Source organism: Pagrus pagrus, assembly GCF_965226575.1.
Source record: "Pagrus pagrus genome assembly, chromosome: 7".
NCBI lineage: Eukaryota > Metazoa > Chordata > Actinopteri > Spariformes > Sparidae > Pagrus > Pagrus pagrus.
In genome coordinates this window covers 33568754-33589086 of record NC_140191.1, presented here as the reverse complement: position 1 = coordinate 33589086, position 20333 = coordinate 33568754, and the positions used below count along the sequence as shown (strand labels likewise).

General features: G+C 38.3%; 1 protein-coding gene across 3 annotated transcripts in view; it reads right to left on the bottom strand.

Annotated features, from left to right (window-relative positions):
- Positions 1-20333, bottom strand: part of tsnare1 (T-SNARE Domain Containing 1) — a 251305-nt gene that overhangs the window by 66339 nt on the left and 164633 nt on the right. For all 3 annotated transcript variants that reach the window (XM_084357776.1, XM_084357778.1, XM_084357777.1), the window contains exons 9-10: positions 16464-16536; positions 7554-7636 (exon numbers count right to left, since the gene is read on the bottom strand). In XM_084357776.1, the coding sequence (XP_084213902.1) occupies positions 7554-7636; positions 16464-16536 (156 nt within the window). The remainder of the gene's footprint in view (positions 1-7553; positions 7637-16463; positions 16537-20333) is intronic.

Below are 20333 nucleotides of genomic sequence, written 5' to 3'. Positions count from 1 at the left end.
GTCACAATGATTTATACCGCTTATAACGTAAGAATTTGGAAGACTGAAGCCTTCGGTTTCCATTGCAAAAAGAATAAATGCTCAAGTTCTTATGGTTTTCATTTTAGAATGGTTTAAACAGGATCATGTAAACATCAAGGTCCATTACCATAGGGTTAAAATAAAGAATCCTGAATTAACTACAGTGTCTGTTTTTCACAATGTATGCTACACATATCTTGACAAATCATGGTAAAGAAAAGGTCTTTGTAGTTAATCATAAGTGCTGACCACACAGATCAGAGAAAATCATCAATAAGGAGCTATTCACTGGCTGTAATGTTGCCACTTTTAAGAGACACTCACTAAGCAAACTGCCAGCCCGTTTTCACTACCAAGGAGTCATATAGGCTACAACAGCTCGGTTAGTGGCACAACACTCCAAACTATGACTCAGTAGATACACCTCTAGTGTATTAGAATGTGGAGCAAGCAAAGGCTGTATCAGTAGGTGGTCAGGGTGGTTGGGTCAGTCAAAAACAACATTTCAAAGAGAACTGAGTTCAAGCACGTGCAAAACTGATGCTAGATGGATATGCAGAGCATCGTAGCTTGAAGCTTAAGGCCACTGACCAAAGCTGCTGGGTTTGACAAATTGGGAGTGAAAACATGTTGAAACTGCAATAATTAATACAATTAATAATTGTGAAGGCAAGCACTGACAAGCACTTGAAAGCATCAGCTGGCAAAAAATACCCCTTTCACACTGGACAAAAAACCCACTAACACCTACTTACATCTGGCTTTTGTCTTTAATGTTATGTACAATCAGTAATTACTCACGTGTCAAATGACTCTACAGTAGTCCCAGATGTTTGCTGTGATTGGCTGTGATGGAAACAAAATACCTGGATGGGCACGCCAATTTTCTCCCTTTGTCTGATGAGGTATATGATCTGCAGCTATCTACTATTCCTTGTTTATCTGGCGCATTCACGATGATGAACATGACACAAGAAAAAAACCCAAAGGCAAACTCATCTCCTAGCAATGGGAAAAGAGTCAATCGCCTTCTTTTAGCAAGTTTACCTGTGTTTAAAAAACCCACATTCGCATGCTTACTTTGGTGTAAAAGTGGTAAAAGACTGTGTGTGCCTGCTCCAATAAGCTGTGCAGTTCAGCCAAAGAAACAATTGTGATCACTTTGGCACTGATCCATTGAAGATTTAAATGTCTGAAGACTTTACCTGAGTAAATTGCCATTTTGCTTTAACTAATTCATTCAGCCTGGCATCAAGCAACATTATTTTCAGTTGACACAGAAGATGATCATTGACAGATGACAGATGGTCCAGCCAATCACCTGCCAATGTGTTGTTGAAAGTGCCTGCACTTTTCCAAATTGTTTCTAGCAGCCCCTTTCAAGTTAGAAAATGGCATCCCTATTCTTAATTTGACCTACAAAACTCTGATCAGTCAACTATTTCTCCTACATGTGTAAATAGATCACAACTCTGGACCTATTTGGATCACTTAAGAAATCAGAGATGAAAGCAGCCATTCATAGGTCTGGAATCAAACTACTGGTACCAAATATTTGCCACAATGCAAACAGAATGTACACAGCCTCACAACATGATTTGATTTTGTCCATACATATGACAGTATTGTCTATGACCTTCCTTTCCAACCATTCACACAACCATCCGGAGATAACGATGGAAGTTGCGAAGGAGCTTCTTTCTTATCTCTGTTTAGAGCATGCTTGGTACAGATCAGGCAGTTGGTAAGATTTGGGTACAGACATGGAGGCTAGTGACAGTGTTATTGTGGTTGCTTTTTTAACATTTGGATGGAAAAATGTTTATGTGTGCGCTACTGATCAATTGTAAAGGTTTGGTTACATTAACAGTCAGCTATTGGCAACTGGTACTGATGTCAGCGTCAACATCAACCTGCTACCCAAGAAAATATGCTTTTACAAATCAAATTAGGCTGTAGAGTCACACATGCAACTGCTATGAACAACTACCTCAGATCTCATTGTTTAAAGAGACAACAAAGGAACTGACTGTTATGTGACTCACTCATCCAAGCTCTTAGATGCGACAATAAAGACAGATTAAAGCTTTTTGACTCACAAAGGCATCTTCATTGCTGCAATTGATGGGTAACCTTGATAAAGAATGGTGAACTAATCTCAGAGCAAAGTGTGATGTGTACAATCACGCAGGATTCAATAGGGGAGGCCATGCTTTATAGTGCCTTTCACCTCACATCTCTGGGTGACTACGTGTGTGTAGGAATCAAACAGAGTGAAGCACCAGCAGTGTGGGGTAACCTGGCTTTGTGCTGCTGCCCTCACAGAAAAGCACTCAGCTGTGGCTTTCAACTCAACACAAATTTACTCCCAGTCTGAGGTAGAAATAAATGTTTGGGGGCAAGGGAAAGTAGTTTCTGATCTATCAGCATACATGCAATTGAAATACAATATGGATGCATTCCAGCATAAAAATAGTGCTGTATAGCACATAGAAGATGCCAGGCACAACCTTTCACATTACATAAATACAATTCCCCTATTTAGTTTGTTTGAAACAATATTGCTAAGTAAACCTTGCTGGTGTGTTCTATCCAGTTTGTTCTGAATCCTTGTCGCTCAGACCTCATTTTGGTTCTTGCACTGCACTTTCTACAGATTACTTGACCACTCAATCAAATATCCTGACTGTCTCTGTGATTACTTTTTTGCTTGGGTTCTCTGATTTGGGACTCTCTGTTAATCAAAGTGGCACTTGTCAACAGTGCTCACTCTGAATACCCAGTTTTTGTTCTCTTTCAAAGTTGAAACAAGGGGCATTACTGTGTATTCAATAAAGGGGACAGACAACAAATGGAAAAGTCTTGATCATCTGACAACTGCTACTTTACAGCAATCAGGGACAGAAAGTAGACATTCAGCTGAATGAGAATGTCCATGCAAATTGTAAGACTTTTGTTCTCTCACACCAGGATGACAGTGATATACAGTATTGGTGGGAAGTTGAGGTTGTTGAGTTTCAACTCCAACATATGGAAATAGTACACAGGTTTTTAAGTTACAGTAAAAATTGGCAGTTTCATGAATTCATGAACAGACCAATACAAAGATGCTTCCAACCAGCAGGGGTGCCAAATGGCTGATTGCAGTTTGAGTCACACCAGTGGACACCTGGAGAAATTTTCTTCCGTTTTAGCGGCAAAAAAAGCTTGTGTTATTTTGAGGCATGCAGGCATTTCCAGCGGTTTTAGTGGCCACAAATAAGGTGTTTTTACAAGGAGTGGTGGACACATTTGTATCTGTTTTTGTGGCATCAAACCCAGCTGTTTTTTAAAGAGAGCTGCACACTCTATCCAGCGCTGTTTGTGGTTACAAAACCAGCAATTTCCATCTGTGAGCATGGCTCAAAACAGGCATTTTAAGCCAAACCATGATGTTCTCCTAACCCTAACCAAGTGGTTTTGGTGCCTAAACCAAAATTGAGTATAAACACAGTGTTGTGATGGAAGAGCAATAGAAAATTCTATCTAAACAAACGGAAATTTCCAACATACATTTATTCGGTAATTCTGTAAAATGGCCAAATTGTCTTTATGTTGATTATTCCATCTGATACTCCCGCATTGTATCGAACATTACAATAGCTAATCCAACTTAAATGCTGTATTAAGAAACATCTAAGAAACGTCTCCATGTTTTATTTGAAGCCAGCTTTTCTCTTTCCTCCAACATGCGCAGGCCAGTTGTGGCTAATAGGGCAGAGCCAGAGGAGTGTCACTGACATCAACCTGGCTAACTTCAAACATTGTTATTTCCACTCTCATGTATCCTTCAAAGTAGCATAATGGGTCCAGACGGACTAGGGAAAGAGTGAATGAAAAGTAAGCCAGTTTCCCTGCAATCTGTCAGCGTTAGCCTATCCCTCCAGCCTGAGTGCAGTGATCAGTCAGATCTTTAGCACTGTGATTAGGTTATTCTTTTTCATTATCTTATTTGTCAAAAGGGCAAAGTGTTGCATGTGTCTGTGTGTGGATGAGTCCATGCATCCATCTACCCATTCATTGACCAGCCATCTTCCTTTCATGTCTTCTTTTTCTTCCCCTCCCTCTTCCTTTGTTCCTTACACAATCACAACAGCCAGCACTTTATATTATCCTCAATTAAGCCAGAGGAAAACTGTGTTACATTGATTTTTTTTTAGACTCAGAGGGATGTAGTCGCTCACCAGGAGATCAATTTCAGTTCTGAGGATGGATGGACTTTTCAGTCTTAACAATTACATCAGATCAAATCAATAATAAGTCCAGTTATTTCATAGCTCCTTTTTTCTACGTGTGAAATGGCTACAGCTTTTGCTCACTGAATTGCGAGAACATCTGTGTTTTATTGGTAATTATAGACCATCTTGTGCGGCAATCAACAATCAGAGTTCATTGTGGTCCACTGAACACAGATGAGGTGATAAAACATCACTACAACTAGAGGGACTTGCAGCGGGAAGAGTAATCTGCCTCCGGATAATGGATTATAGATTCAATTTATTTTCAATGTAAAGTGAGTAGACAAGGCGGGGCACGAGAAGAAAATGACATCCGTTCTTAATTGACCATTGGTGGAGATGTGCAGTGGCGCATGTAGAGCAGCATCAAGGAGTGTTCAAGGCTACATCAGTGCTGTAAAGTGTTGAATTGAACCTCTTTCTTTGAAGCCCCCCCTTCACCCTCTCTGTTCCGCTGAATTTTTATGTGATCACAGTAGTGCCATTAACTTCACGCTACACTCACTTAATATTGGGTAAATAAAGGCTGCTGACTGGTAAAATTGTTCATACAGCCCCTAATGGCAATTAAAGTAGATTTAGAGGTTTGGGGGAAGCTCCTATACCCAAACCACCAATACCTGACTGAACCTGAACCAGATCTCAGGTACACATCTTGTCTAGTTTGATTCCAGAATGGCCATGACTTAGAATCAGTGCCACATTGATTTCAGTCTGCATTATTTTGTCTGGACATGCCATAATCAGAGCGAGTCTGCATCTCTGATACGTCTCACAGCACTAAATGCCTTTTAATAAACATTTGTTGTCTATGTAGCACTGCTGCTTAAAGAAATCATAAAAAAAAAATAAAGTGTGCTCCCTTGTGCTATACTGTAAAAAGTTATATGGAAGCAATTAATCTTTTCTAATGAACTTGACATACATGTACAAGTTTTATTTATTTCAAGTTGATAAACTTGTTTTCAGACCACTTATACTTACACTTATAAACACGAGTTCTAACTTGAAGTCTTTTGACTTGAAATGATCAGTTGGATGAATATACTGTACATAGTTGAATCAACTTATTAAAACCCTTTTTCAGTTTGAAAACAACATATATGATGTAAGCAGCAACATAAATGTCAGCTGAAGTGTAACAGCTGAACGTAGTTAAATTTTTTGTTGAAGAGTAAAAATCTACTGACACAGTTGATGTACAGATGCTAAGAGCAGGTGGAAATTTCACTTGAAGTGTAAGCACTGAAAAGCTGTTAAACTGTTAAGACATAAACAATGAAAAGTAAAAGAGTTGATAAGTTTCATTACTGTCAATCAATCTGAAAGCAAAGGGATGTAACCAGTTCAAGTTTCATTTGAAGTACAGCAATGAAAGCAGTGAAGTGCTAGTTGAAAAGTAAACAGTGAAAGCCACTCAAACACCAGCTAAAAAGTGAAAGATGAAACCTGTGGAATTTTCAGTTGATGTGTAACTTCTAAAAGGAGCTGGAATATCAGGTTGAAGTAGAAGCAACGGAGAATGTGTGTACTGTAAGCAATTGAAGTGTCAGTTTGTATGAAAGCGCTGATAGCAGGTAAAATATCTGCCAAACAAGCAATATTTTCCCTTTCACACACCGAAGCTTAAATGAAGTGTTGGTACAAGGAGATACATAGTATATTTGGCAAAGTTATACAGTTTGGAATGTTTTTGTTTTTTTCATGGACTGCAGCCATGCACAGAGATATTTTTAAATTGTATGAAAGATTTTGATTTGATGAAAAAATTCAATGTTCAAATGATCACCATTTGATCAATATATGTATTGTATATATCAGTTATAAAGTCACTTTTACAGTGTTCTACACATAGAAGAGTGATCGAATTTGATGTCATATGACTGTATAGAATGTGGACTTGCTTCTTTCTAGGTCCATCGTGCTGTCTGTCTGTCTGTCTGTCTGTCTGTCTGTATGTCTGACTCTGTGCCTGCCTGTCTATCTTTTCCTTTGTTGTTTTTCTTCCATTCAGCTGCTCTGCCTCTGTAAAGACAGCGGCTGTCTGGATTGGCGGAGAGCTAAATTGCTCAGTATGAGCTTGGTCACGGCTCAGCTCTCCTTGAGATAATGAAATGACAATTAATGGGAAAGCTGTTGCCAGTCGCTCATTTGTTCGCTCACTAGTCGAGCAGCAGCATGGGGGTACAGGCAGAAAATACTGCATTTATGACAGACTCTGGAAACTGCCCAGCAATCACTTCATATTGAATAGCTGCTGATATGATGTTGAAAATCCATGCAAATATAGAACAATGAAAGTTGAGTCCATAGCTCCCTTTAAAGAAAATCTAATATTGGTATCAGATTTAATGGTTTCCAGAACTGAATAAATATTCATTTCTACCTTTTACTGCCACTTATTTAATCTACATACATCACTGATAGACTAAATGTCAAAAATGATTACACTTTTTGGGGGGGATTTCAAGATGTGTTGCAGGACAGTTGAAAGTTCAGATGCAGTGCTGAAGCTGTGTTGCCCATGTAAAAAAGGTATATTCTTTATTAACCCAGTGACGTTTAAGTCAATACATTATTTACCATAGCCAGAGGCCTACACAGCACCGAGCCACTCTGAGCTCTGGCCTACTGAGATAGTCCCTAACAGAATGGCAGAAGACACATATATTTCCTTGAAAAGAAAGAGCAAAAGCTGACCCTTGGGCATCTCATTAAACGTCTCTCCAATATGTGCTGTGAAGTGGAAATTCTAGCCACCCCAGAAACCACAGAGAGAGAGAGAGAGAGAGAGAGAGAGAGAGAGAGAGAGAGATTTTCTATATACATTTTTGGCTGCAGTTGTTGCCCATTAATGCATTTTCCTCTCTAAGTCAATACACTTGGAGGACAACATTGCAAATGTATAACCATTATCTCAGTAGACTTGCCCATGGAATTGGAATTATATTTGTGGTTTTGTGTTTTTATAAGACTTCGGGCAAGCACTTTATGTTTTCTGTCTCTAAAGACAATTAATTTAACTGAAGGCAAAAGCTAGTAAAGTATGACTTGATATTACATCATCTCTGTTATTATGCTAGTGGGGGATGTGATAAAACTATGTAATCTAGTTAGCAAAGTCCCTGTTTGCATGGCTGATTAAGCTAAGCTTCTTGTGACTGCATTACAATGCAGAAGCTCAGTCACCTACACAAAATTAAAACTGAACAAATTGAATGCAAAGTGTGGAGCACACTGGACAGACAACTGTACCTGGTATTGGTTGGCCTTTGCAAGCTCCTGATTGGCTGATTCCACATTGGATGATGCAGTTTGGATGTAATCTTCAATGCTGTCTGAGGACACAAAAAATAGATTTATTATTACTGATTGATGTCACATGTATCAGATTTGGCTAGGTCTATTCTCAGTATGCTATGGTGGTTTTCTGAACTTCAGTCTCAAAGGTAAAATTTATATTGCAAGATGCAGCCCCTTATTGGGCTAGAATTTTGTTGATTAGGGTATAAAAAATAATGTATACATGTATACACTTAATGCATGTTTAAATGGTAATGGTATAGCCTTAATAAAAATAGTTTTGCACATCTTTTTTTTTTTTTTTGGTGCAACCCCATCAAAGTACAGCAGAAAATAGAGCAAGAATGTATTCACGCTATTATCTGAAAGATAACTCTCATCATCAGTTAAGTCCCCCCAAAATACCAATTTGTGTTGTGAGCAATCAGACAGTAATACAAGGTCATTGTCTGGTGTTTTTGTAGTGTCGTACTTTTATTATCATTAGTCCTCTTGAAGTACATTAACATTCACAGAGGGTGCAGAGTGGCACGATTCGAAAAGCTCTTGCTCTCCAAATTCCAGTGGTAGTACTTGATATTTTCACCCGCAAATTAACTGAAAAAATACCAGAAAAGTTAACCTCACACCTGAACATACTTTTACCAACTTCACATTAATACTTGTAGTAAGTAGTAATCCAGACAGGAAGCAATTTTAAAGAGGGTTTTATAAGAAAAAAAAAGGATAACATGCCTCCCTGTTATTCTTCAAATCATAATTTGAGAACAAAATCAGGAATAAAGGTCTACACACAGTATCCTCTGTCCTTAAGCAGAAGAAACAGCACACTAAATGTTCTTTTTTTCTAATCATTGTGTCCCAACTTGCTGAATCATCCTGACCTTAGTAAAAAAAAAGATTGACTTTTGTTCAAATTTTTTTCTCTGCCCAATGAGCCTTGACAGCACATTGCATGACAGCCTACAGTATTAGGTCTGTGGTCAAATAGTTAACACTGTTAAAAAATTAGGGCCTCCTTTAAAGGCTGCCAATACACAAAAGTTAATGGGATGAGACAAAACATGTTTAATGAACTGGATGGATAAAAATATTTATGGAGCGAAACGGGTGAAACAAAATATTTAACTAATGTGCAATTTCACACTGCCTGTCACTGGAAGTACCAAAATACAAGCTCAGTGATGCGAACGAGTGCTATCCGCAATCTTCTTCGGGTAGTCAGGCGGAGTGATTGCACGAGAAGACCACGGATAGCGCTCATTCGCGTCAATGAGCTTTTATTTTGGTACTTCCTGTGACGGGCAGTGTGAATTTGCGTATTAGCTAAATATTTAGTTTCACCAGTGACATTAAGATTTAACACTTAGATTTAACATTTAATATTTAGGTTTAGATTTAAAATTTAGATTTAAATTTAACATTTAGATTTTTAATTTAGATTTAAATTTAACATTTAGATTTTTTTTTTAGATTTAATATTGACGTAATATTTTTACAAGAGAAGTAAATATCACAAAGTTAAAAAATATTGCTGTAAATCTGGTCAAAAGTAACATTAAAAAATTCACATATGTTTTTTAAACGTGGTTTGTTGCTAAATGTGGCGAAAAGTTGCTGTTTATTTTAGCATGCGCAACTTTACAATCGGCGCCCCATAAATAGTCAGTGTTACCACATAATTACCAACATATACTGGCTGATAACGGTGAGAGTGCTATTGATTGCTTTAGTGTTGTTGAGAGTAAATGGCTACAGCCAGTCCAGAGATGTGGAGAAAGACTTCTAATTCTCTCATGCTGTGACGGCTACTGATAATTACTGCTCCACCTGAGCTCTTAGAGAATTAATTTTTGAACTTAACAAGAGAAGGAGGTAAGGTGAATGAATTGTGCTGATTGACTAAATGCACTTACTCCTTTGTTGAGTTGGGGAAAACAGATGAATACATGTTTAGACTCACTAGCTAAAGATCAGCATTGGTACTCCTGTACTGAATCATTCTCTCTGTCATTCTCTCTTTAGCCTCTTCTGCCTCTCTGGTCAGGGGCTGTGCTTTGTTCAGCCATGAAATTTCACACAGTACATTTTATACACGTTCCCCAAAGGATATATCCTTATAACTTTGGTGATCTCCTGAATTTCTATGTAGTGCCACCAGGAGGTTGAAATTTTTGGTTCGGAGTGAAATACTTACCCACGTCTATGGACAACTATCTCATGGATTAACATGACATTCTGTGCAGACATGCAGGTTTCCCACTATGCCGATTCATTATTGTTTCTGTCCAGTGTTTTAGTTTAAAACCAAATACCTGCTAAACTAATTGCATTCCCATCAGCCTTAGCCATACACGGAAAATTACGGGGGTGACAGGAGGGTCCAGATACTCCCCCCTTCAAATGCCTCACAGTGGTTTGGTCCGCTGCCTACCAGATCTACAGCCCAACACAAATAAGTGCTCAGTAGGAGTGTCTGTCATAGATTTATATAGAACTAGATAATGAATGCGAACAAAATAAAAATCCCAAAAAACAAATTAGCCCCTAGTCAATCCAATGAGAATTGCTTGCCTGGCGCATACACCAAAAAATGTTTTCTAGTTTCTGGGTTTACCTCCTGGCGCAAGGATCCTAAAATAGAAGGAAGGGAAGAAAGAAATGCCTCAAGAAAATGAAAGAACACCCTTCAGAGAGTAGGTTAACCACTGATTTTTCCAAATGATTGACAGGGCCGATAATATCGTGATCAAACGGGGCGAATGATTCCTGCTGATGAGATGGCAATTACACTGCGAACAGGAGCCTTTCCCTTCAAAAAGTCGAGGGATGAACAGCGTTTCAATAAAAAAAAAAAAATATATATATATATATACATATGTATATATATATATATATATATATATATATATATATATATATATAGTATATATATATATATTCGTTAACCTTCTCTCTGAAGTGTGTTCCTTCAGTCTCTGGAGGCATTTATTCATAATTTATTCATCAGTCATACCACGTAGATATGTCAGGTTTTATTGTGTTTCTCCATGCATCCATTGACATTAAAAAACAGCTGTCACCACAGTCTGGAATCAAAGCAAGATTCGGTGATGCAATGACCTTGCTTCCATTTTTAAGTTCCTTGGTTATTATACTGAATGTGTGCAGTAGAATTTCTCAAGCTGTCCCTGCCCACAAGTTCCCGCTCTGCCAATAGACTTTACATTGTGATGACATAATTAACACCACAGTGTTCACTGGGCAAAATTGGAAGCAAGGCTGAATGGTGCTGCAGTATAGTAGCAAGTACTTAAAACATACTTAAAACAGATGTGTCTAACATTTTTATTTACTTCAACCACTCAATAGAATACAGTTATAACAAGACTGCAATGAATCGACCCATTACCTTACTACTGAATCTTCCATATCGACCCAGTATTGGTACTTAGCAGCTGCATCTTTTAACATTCTGGTTCAACCCTAAAATGTTTTATGTTTATTGTTCCCCAATCAGAGAAATGAAATATCCACCCTTGGGCTCAGCTGTACTTAGCTTATTGCTTACACACTAACTTAACCTGGTGAACACTGCAGACAGTGTACTCTAACTGCTCAGCATTAGCATGTTAGCATTTTCTTTATGACCATGTTATCATACTAATGTGATGTGATGAACTGGGTTTTGAATGAGGCAAGAGGACCCAGAAATGTTTTGTGTATATTCATGGTCCCAAGAAGATGATTCATAATGTGATTTCCAATGTGGTGATGCCCTGACTTCATAAACCAGAAAGACAATAGAATATATGAATCTAATACAAAGATTTACATTAAACTCACTGAGAACATCCATGCTTCATGAACCCTTACACTCCTTGAGCATTACTCTAATGCCACCTACAAGCAAAATTGTCAGAAATAGTGCCAAAGATTTCTCATACTCATATTTTAATCAATGAGTCTCTTATTTTTGATTCATTAAAACCACAAAAGGGAGAAAACCTTTGAGCATCACAGTGTCATCTTCTGGTAACATTCAATTAAACATTACAAATACAAAATAGACACAGATCTGTAGTTATCCAATAAAAGTAAAGCCCGCAGCTTGTCCAGTTTTAAACCCCTCTTTTGTGAGATGGCACTGGTGAAAGTTACAAATGACGACCTAATCGCTTCTGACAAAGGACTTGTCTCTGTCCTGGTCTTGCTAGATCTTAGTGCTGCATTTGATACCATTGATCATCACATTCTTTGCCTTGTCTTGGACCAGCTCTTAGTTATGCTGCTATAGGCCCAGTCCGGGGGACAAATGATACACTGAGCTTCTCTCTCCTCCTCTCCTCTCCATCTGTATACATTATGCCTGTATACATGCCCCATCTCTGCATGTCACTGACTTCACTTCTTCCCCGGAGTCCTTGTGCTTTCTAGTCCTACAGGCTCCCATGGATCCTGGCCGCGCCCGGGTCGTGGATCGTGGATGCGCCTACTGCCATGGCCCTGCCTGACACCCACCACTACTGTTGCTAATATTAGTCACATCTCTGTTACATACGTTTCACTACTATTATTGTAATGCATTACTACATACTACCCTTACCGTTAACCACTGCTACTGTTATTACTAGTAGTCACATTTCCATTATGTGCATTTCATTATTATTGCTGTAATACCTCTTTATGTACTTTCATTCCTGTCAACCATCCATTACAATTGTATACATTGTGATCTCGTTGATCTGCTCTGTACATGCAACATCTATTGCACGTCTGTCCGTCCTGGGAGAGGGATCCCTCCTCTGTGGCTCTTCCTGAGGTTTCTTCCGCATTTTTTTTCCCTGTTAAAAGGGTTTTTTTGGGGGCAAGTTTTTCCTCACTCGAATCGAGGGTCGAAGGACAGAGGGTGTCGTCTCTGTACAGATTGTAAAGCCCTCTGAGGCAAACTGTGATTTGTGAATTTGGGCTATACAAATAAAATTTGATTTGATGTGTCTTCTTGCCAAACCAACCTTGTTGATTGTGTATCTCGACTCACGGGCTTTACTATAGTTTGTCCATAGCCATGAATAGGCCATAAAAAGCACTAATCCTTCCTTCTTGAGCTTATTCATTTCTTTGTATAACCCGCCGCTTTTGCTACAAACTCCTCCACAGCACAATCACATATTATTCATATCTGACTGCCACTACACCAAGAAAGCCTTGTTCAAAAAAGGCCGACGGCAATTTCAGTGCATCTCCTTTTAATGGGGAGAGGTTCATTATTACATATCTCTGTAATGATCAGATTGGACTTCTGCTGCAGCCATGTCATGACTGTCATAAACTCTGCACTCTTCCACAGAGTCATATTATATATCTCTGTTTGCCCATTTGGATGGGAGCACATTGTTCCTTTACCTTCCATGTCCAAAATAACATAGAACAGAATTTTTACATTCAAATGACAAAAATTGCTGAAAAACCTGGAGCTCTTCATGCATTAAAGCTAGCTAAATAGAAGAAAGATGATTAAAAACTTTGTCGCACTGAGGAATTGACATGCAGAATGTGGTAAAGTGCACAACATAAATAATTGGTTACCTAATTTTGGACTTTTTTGTTTTTCATTTATAAATTGTGCAGTATTTACACAAAACTCACTGCAAGTAGAACAAACCACTGAAGGTTGCACAGCACATAACAGGAGCACTGCAAAACAGTTGAACTCACTCAGTGCATTTTTTTAATTCATGTATTTTTAATTCTGATTGCATGATTCAGATATTATAGATATCTATGATTCTCAGAATTTATATGCTGGTATAATCACCAACAGGCATATATTAAGTCAGCAGCAAATATCTACAATAACATCTGAATTTTGCAATCAGATTGTTAAAAAAAACAAAAAACAAAACAAACAAAAACCAACAACAACAACTTTCTGCTAATTTTCCAACACCACTCGTGGATAGTCAATTTCAGTAACTTTGTGAGCCATGGCAACAAATAGCGTATCAGGTGTGTCTGGGCATAATCATCACTTTCTTTAGACTTTTCTAGAAACTGTTGTTATGTAACTCATATTTGTTGTCTTCTGTCAGACCTGAGGCACTTCTACATTTGGTTGTGTTTTCTGCATTTTGCTTTTTGTTTTGTATTTGTTTGTTTTTTCAAATTTTTTTCAAAATGTTTTTTTAACAATTTATTTCTCTGCAAACTCTATAGGGTACCTTTTAACTATGGGAGGAGGTTCTGTGTGTTTTTTTATTTTCCTTCTGACCATGATTCTTATTTAAAATTGTTATCAGTGATCTCACAGCTGGGGCTTGACAGCTGACAAAAAACACCTGCTGTAGTGTGACACCAATGATGAAGGCATTACTAGGGTCATTACTTTAAGGTTTGAGTCCAGTGTAGTATAACACATTTTTTGTTTTTGATTCAGTTGGTACTTGCTGTTTAAAGGTTCATTGTGTAGGATTTAGTGGCATCTGGCAGGGACGTTGCAGATTGCAACCGACTGAACAGCCCTACAGTGGCAGCTAGAAAATGAGAGAAATGCAAAAAAGGCCACTCGAGAGCCAGTGTTTGGTTTGGTCATATGGGTTGCTGTAGAAACATGGCGGTGCAACATAGTGGACTCTGTAGAACAGGGGCCCCTCCATCTGTAGATACTGTATAAAGGACTCTATTTCTGCCAATAGAGCCTCCAAAATCCTACACACTGGACCTTTTAAAACAGATTTTAACTTTCAGTTTGCATGTGTGAGAAAAACATGACATATTGCAACTCTCCAACTGTGTGGTCAGAGCTTTGGCCTTTGGACTTTCTTACTGGGATGCACTATAAATTCAAAAGCATTGTTGTTAGTCTTGTGTTTCATTATGGTCTGGGGTCATGAAATTTATGAATTATGAAATAAAAAGTCCAAAGACAAGTGTATGCATTATCCATTGCTCTAAATATTATCCATCCTAATTAAGAATAGTGCATTGAGGAGAAAGAAAAAAAGAAAAAAACAACAACCAGGTATTCCATTCTGGTAGAATTGGGGTAAGGCAGTCTGAGTCAGCTGGCCCTAAAGGGTATTTAAAGGGCATCTACATTAGCCTGATTGAAGGCAGCAGACAAAAGGACACTCTACAACAAAAAGGCAGCAATTAGCAAAAGTTATTGCTCCCCATTCCTCATTGCACACACGGTCACACACACGGTCACACACACACACACACACACACACACACACACACACACACACACACACACACACACACACACACACACATACACACACACACACACACACATACACAGCTGCTCAGTTTACACCTAACAGTTTTGCCCCATAAAGCTGAAATGTGCACAACGCATTTGTGATTACACTATTAATCTACAGTAGGTCCTGGTCAGCAAAATGTTTAGGAGTGCAGCAGTCTATTTTACTGGTCAAGATTCTTCTCCTTGTTCTTCTCTTTCTTTTCCTTATCTCCTTCTTCTTCTCAGAAAAACTTGGCTAATAGGTTGGAAATCTCAACCACTAGTCACAAAGAAAATGATACCTTTTGGCCAGATGATGGCGCAGTAACAACGTTATGTTTTGGTCTATAACTTTTGCACCAAAAGCCTCAGAAACAAAATTACTTGACTCATGGATTCCGTTATTGAGACCAATCTATCCACATCAGCAAAGATTAAAGATTTTGAATTTTTATTTTTGCTACCACTCCTTTACTACTATTAAGTCTGTATGTGCAAAGTGAAAATGACAACTACAAAGTTGTATTTACTGCACATTTCACAAAACAATGTGTGCGTCGCCATAATGCTGTGATGTCATGTGGTTTAGTACTTAAACCTAAACAATAAACTTATGTTTATAGTTAGGTTGGCACCTAAGTTTAGGTCATAATAGACTACTTTCACAGTCGACCTATATGGCCAGTTTTTCTGATGAGAACAGGTTGTGGTGTACATACTCACTAGATTATCGAATATGTATTAATCCACGGCTGAAAATAGTCCCCAACAAATGCACTACTTTCTTCTGTTTGAATAACATTTGCTAAAACCTACAGTGGCCATGTGTTTTAGAAGTTTACTGAGCCTTCATTTGGAACCAATGGTCTCAGACCACAGTACAACAGACAGAGTAGGGTAGGTAGTAAGTATTGAGAGATGGACTAACACATTGTTTTGTTTTTTATTAACCATACAAACAATAGAATAACAGTAGCCATATCTTTTAAAGGAATCATTGGGAACATTTAGGATTAACAGGTTGAATTATCCTACCTGTTATTTATTTGGCTAATTAAAAATAATCACCTGCCTTATCAGACCTTCACTTTTACTCATAATTGATCTACAAGCCCATCACAACAATATTTTCCAGGTATGTCTCTTTGTCTACGCCGTTGTTTGATGTTATTTAATAACAGCCAATTCTCCAGTGAATGTTCATGATGGAGCCAGACATAGCTAATGGCAGATTTCTGACCCAGCAGCAAAGTGTCCATATCTGCCCTATATCTGTGTCCCTAAGTTTCATTCTGCTTTGCCGAATCTAAATCACTGCGGGGTGTGGAGAGCCGTTTACAGATATCAGGGTGTCTAAATGGATTTTCTCTAACAGGCCACTATTTGTATAAACCCAGAGCATATTGCTGCTCATCAAAGAATCTCAACAGTGTGGCAGCAAAGCAGAGGTTAAAAAGTTTGTTTTTCCCAGCAGAATTTTCCTGCTCATGTTATTAATCAAGCACATCAAATTAAAACAAGACCACAAAGGTTAACTTTGCTAATTGGGACAGCAATGTAAACGATATTAAACAAACACAGAGCCAACACTAATCCCACACACAGTATCTTACCTATGGCATCTCCCTGTTCATGGACCATGCTGGCCAGATCCTTCATGATTTGACTGACGTCCAGCATGTCTCTCTGTGTAGAAAATAATACACAATACATACAAATGTTACACCACTGTTTAATTATCTGAGATAAGACTGTCTTTGACTTTATGGATCAGTTAATCTCAAAACCATTAATTTAATTTGATGGGCTTGCCATCAGCTCAATTGTGATCATGATTTTTTTTTTCTTAATGTAAATCTATTACCTGGATTTTAAAACATTTGCATAATGTTTTATCACATGTCCAATGGACATACTGCTCGTCAGTGGATGTCGCCTTTGATATGTGACTGACAAACACATTCCCACTCCCTACTCATCAAATACTGCAGCTTGATCAGTGGCTTTACGAGCAGACCACATATCTTTGTGTGCAGTGTGTGATGGCGGAACTGCTGCAGCTTACACATGTGTTTGTGATTGTGCCAGCACTTTCTCTTTCCACATTGAGTTAGCCTTTGATAATTATCAATAAAGGTGATGGACTGATTATCCTTTACCCTCATTAAAAGAAAGGGACCAAGGGAGAAAGAAAAAGAGAGCACACTGGAGACATTTTGCCCTTCACCTGTGTGTAATATTTTCATGTCTGTGACATTTTCTACAGATATAGACACTGAAAATGTAGTGAAACACTAGTATGATGTTGATATGACTGGTTACAGATTGTTTTAAGGTCTATTTTTGCAGAAAATCACTTGCGTGATGAAGAAATGAATAGGTGAGACACAGAATCTCTCAATTCAGCCAGGCGTCGCTCGTGGCAGGATATGCGGCCTGTCCGTTAAGCTTCATACAATGGTGCTCTACCTACCTCTCTAGCATCAGTTTTGCATGTGAAGGGTTTCCCAGTTAAGTTAGCAACAATACATATGCTATTTCTGGTTAAAACTTGACTAAACTAGATTAGGCACAAACAATATTTGGCTAGTTTAAGGAAACAATCCTACTTTGAGTTATGAGTTAATAACTACGTTCAGACTTGTAAGTTACTTAAATTATGTGTGACGCATTATGTGACGCATGTAAATCACTTACACATCTATATACCTTAACTTACTTATGCAACATAACTTCAAAACAAATTAATTTTGACTCTTGGTCACACGCAGGACGTGAAACCTGGTCTCTAGGTGGATAGTCCAGTCAAAGATCCATCCAACCACTGCAACCCTGCTGACCAGTTTTATCTCTCTTCATAGTGATGCACTAACAGGACAATGCTAGAGGGGTACCTACAGTACAGCATCAAACTTAGTGTAGGACCACTGACCAGGCTGCTGTATTTGATGCGTTGGTAGTGAGAACTGGCTGGGGACACCGCTCTTCCTCGGGTATTGCCTTTGATATGTGAGGTAATAAGGCAAATTAGCTACTTGAAAGAATAATCCAGTGATTTAGCATTGCACTACTATAACATTGTTGGAATCACTTTTTTTATTTTTTATTCCACACATTCTTCCTCCTTGTCAAAACCTGGGGTATACTGTACATTATCAACAATGCAACTTGAAAAATAACAGTTCAGTCAGAGACTCAGCTATGCTAAAAGTGGCTTATTCGGTCTCAAGTCTCTAACCACCAGCAGAGATGAGGAGTGGGCTACAGAGGTCTGATAAGCTCACTTCTTTCTTAACTCCACACTAACAGATTTGGTTCATTTTCAGACTTGTAGTACCAACCAACACTGACTCAACAACATTACAACAAACAAAGTCAATAAAAAGAGAAGTAGGTGTAAATAGACACAAAACAACCCAAGGTTGCCTCAACTATGGCAAAGATGTATCCACTGAGTTGGAAATGTTTCAATTAGAGTAAACAATGTTGCTTATCCCAGGGCCTTTTGAATCTAGTCTAGGGGAAAGGTAGCATGACAGGGCACACTCTGCACAGATACAATTAATTTTGTATTGCTAGGTATCTTACAGCTAACAGCTATACAGTAACAATACAACATTCAGATTTGTGAAAACACTAGATAGAACACCACATGAAAATAGAAACCTGTTTATTTAGCTGTAAAATAATACAAGAGCATATTCCACTTGTCCAGGAAAATAATATTTATAATTGTTGCAAATTTTCACCAGAACTGTTGATGAAACAAATGTCTGGTTTGGTGACCACAGGACTGCTTAAGTTTGCCATGTGAAAAGTAATTAGATAACAAAAACAAAAATGGTGAATTGCTTCTTGCCTCGGAGTTGGGAATGTTGCCATTACCAATTATTGTGTTGATTGTTTTCCTTATCAATCAGTTCATTGTTTTGTCTATAAAAACTCAGTAGTAAGAACCCATGCTAATGATTTTGCTGCTTTAATTTGATTAATAGTCAAAAGCCCAATTATATCCTTTTTACTATCATAGATGTCTGACAAAATCAAACAACATTAAAACCTGAGAAACTGGTGAAAATAAATGTAGCTGTTTTTTCTTATAAAAAAAGCAAAAGTTTGGTTTGTGTTCTCAATATTGGTGGCATCTAACAGATTCCCCCGAAAGAAACATCAGATTAAACTGCAGTAATGTCTTGTGCCACTTCAGATGCTTTGCTCAAGTCCTCAGCTACAGTATGCCACTCTAAATGCATGGATTTGTAAAAAAAAAAAAAAAAAAAGAAATTCTGAATCAAGTTCCATGTCCCTTTAATTAACAAATTTGGTGGATTTGTTTAATCCTAAATGTTGTGCTTGGCTTGACTAAAAGGAAAAAACTGTTTTGTTCAATTATTTTTATGTCATGGCACAGTATAAACTGGAGCAGCTATGGTTGACCGCAGCTAATTCTCCACAGTCTCCAAGCTTTGAATCTGCTGTCAATGTTTCAGCTCAAAGCAATATGAAAGCTTATAAAACCTCTGTCTATCTCCTGCTCACAGGTCCCCCTATCCTCCATAATGGCTCCATGCAATCGCAGCTGCGTTTGTGTATCCTAACCCACTGGGCCATCCATCACAGGTGGCGGAGATTGCTGTGGAAACTGGCAGCCGTCCTGCAACTTGGCAAAAACCATTTGAATAGAGCCAAAATGGCCCCTGGCAAACCCTGTGATGCTAAAGACTTTTTTGCATTTATCTTTGGGCAACCCTGTCTATCACACTGTAATAGAATAACACATTTATTTTACCTGGCAAAGCACTGGGCAATCAGGGCTCATTTCATCATAATGACAGAGCAGTGTGTAACCAATTTAGCAAATAGTGTGTGGAGGTGAATAGGCAGAGGGAGACACACACACACACAGGGAGAAGGCAAGGATGTGATGGGTTGGGACCCCTGCCTGAGGGCTTGAGTGGGTGGCCAGGCTTCGAGCCAACACTGTGCCCTTTTCCATATTTCATGGGCTTTAAATTCAGCTCATGGCCAATCTAGCTGCCACTGGATACTGGCACTAGGCTGGGAACCAGGACTGGAGATTTTTCTATTATGTCTCCAACAACAGGTTTACTACAGGAGGATTTCTTATCACCGGCGGAAAGTAAATCAACACTGCTCAGAGATAGTTTCTGCCTCAGTACCTGTGTGGATTTGATCAGATGCAGGGAATGTAGTTAAAGTCTTAGCATCTTTGGTTTGGTTCAATTGGTCTGTACTAAAGCAATAGAAGTAATTAATTAGTTTCCCGTCCGTTCAGTTTGTTTGGTACACTTAAGGTATCAAAAGTAATAGTATTAAATATGCAGAACTGCTCATTTTAAAATAAAAAATGTTAAATTATGTGATTATAATTATTTACATTACTTTAATTACGCCACCAGTAAAGGCAGAGCAGGCTTTAATTACTTTATATACTGCTGTGTAGATTAATCTATGATAATAAA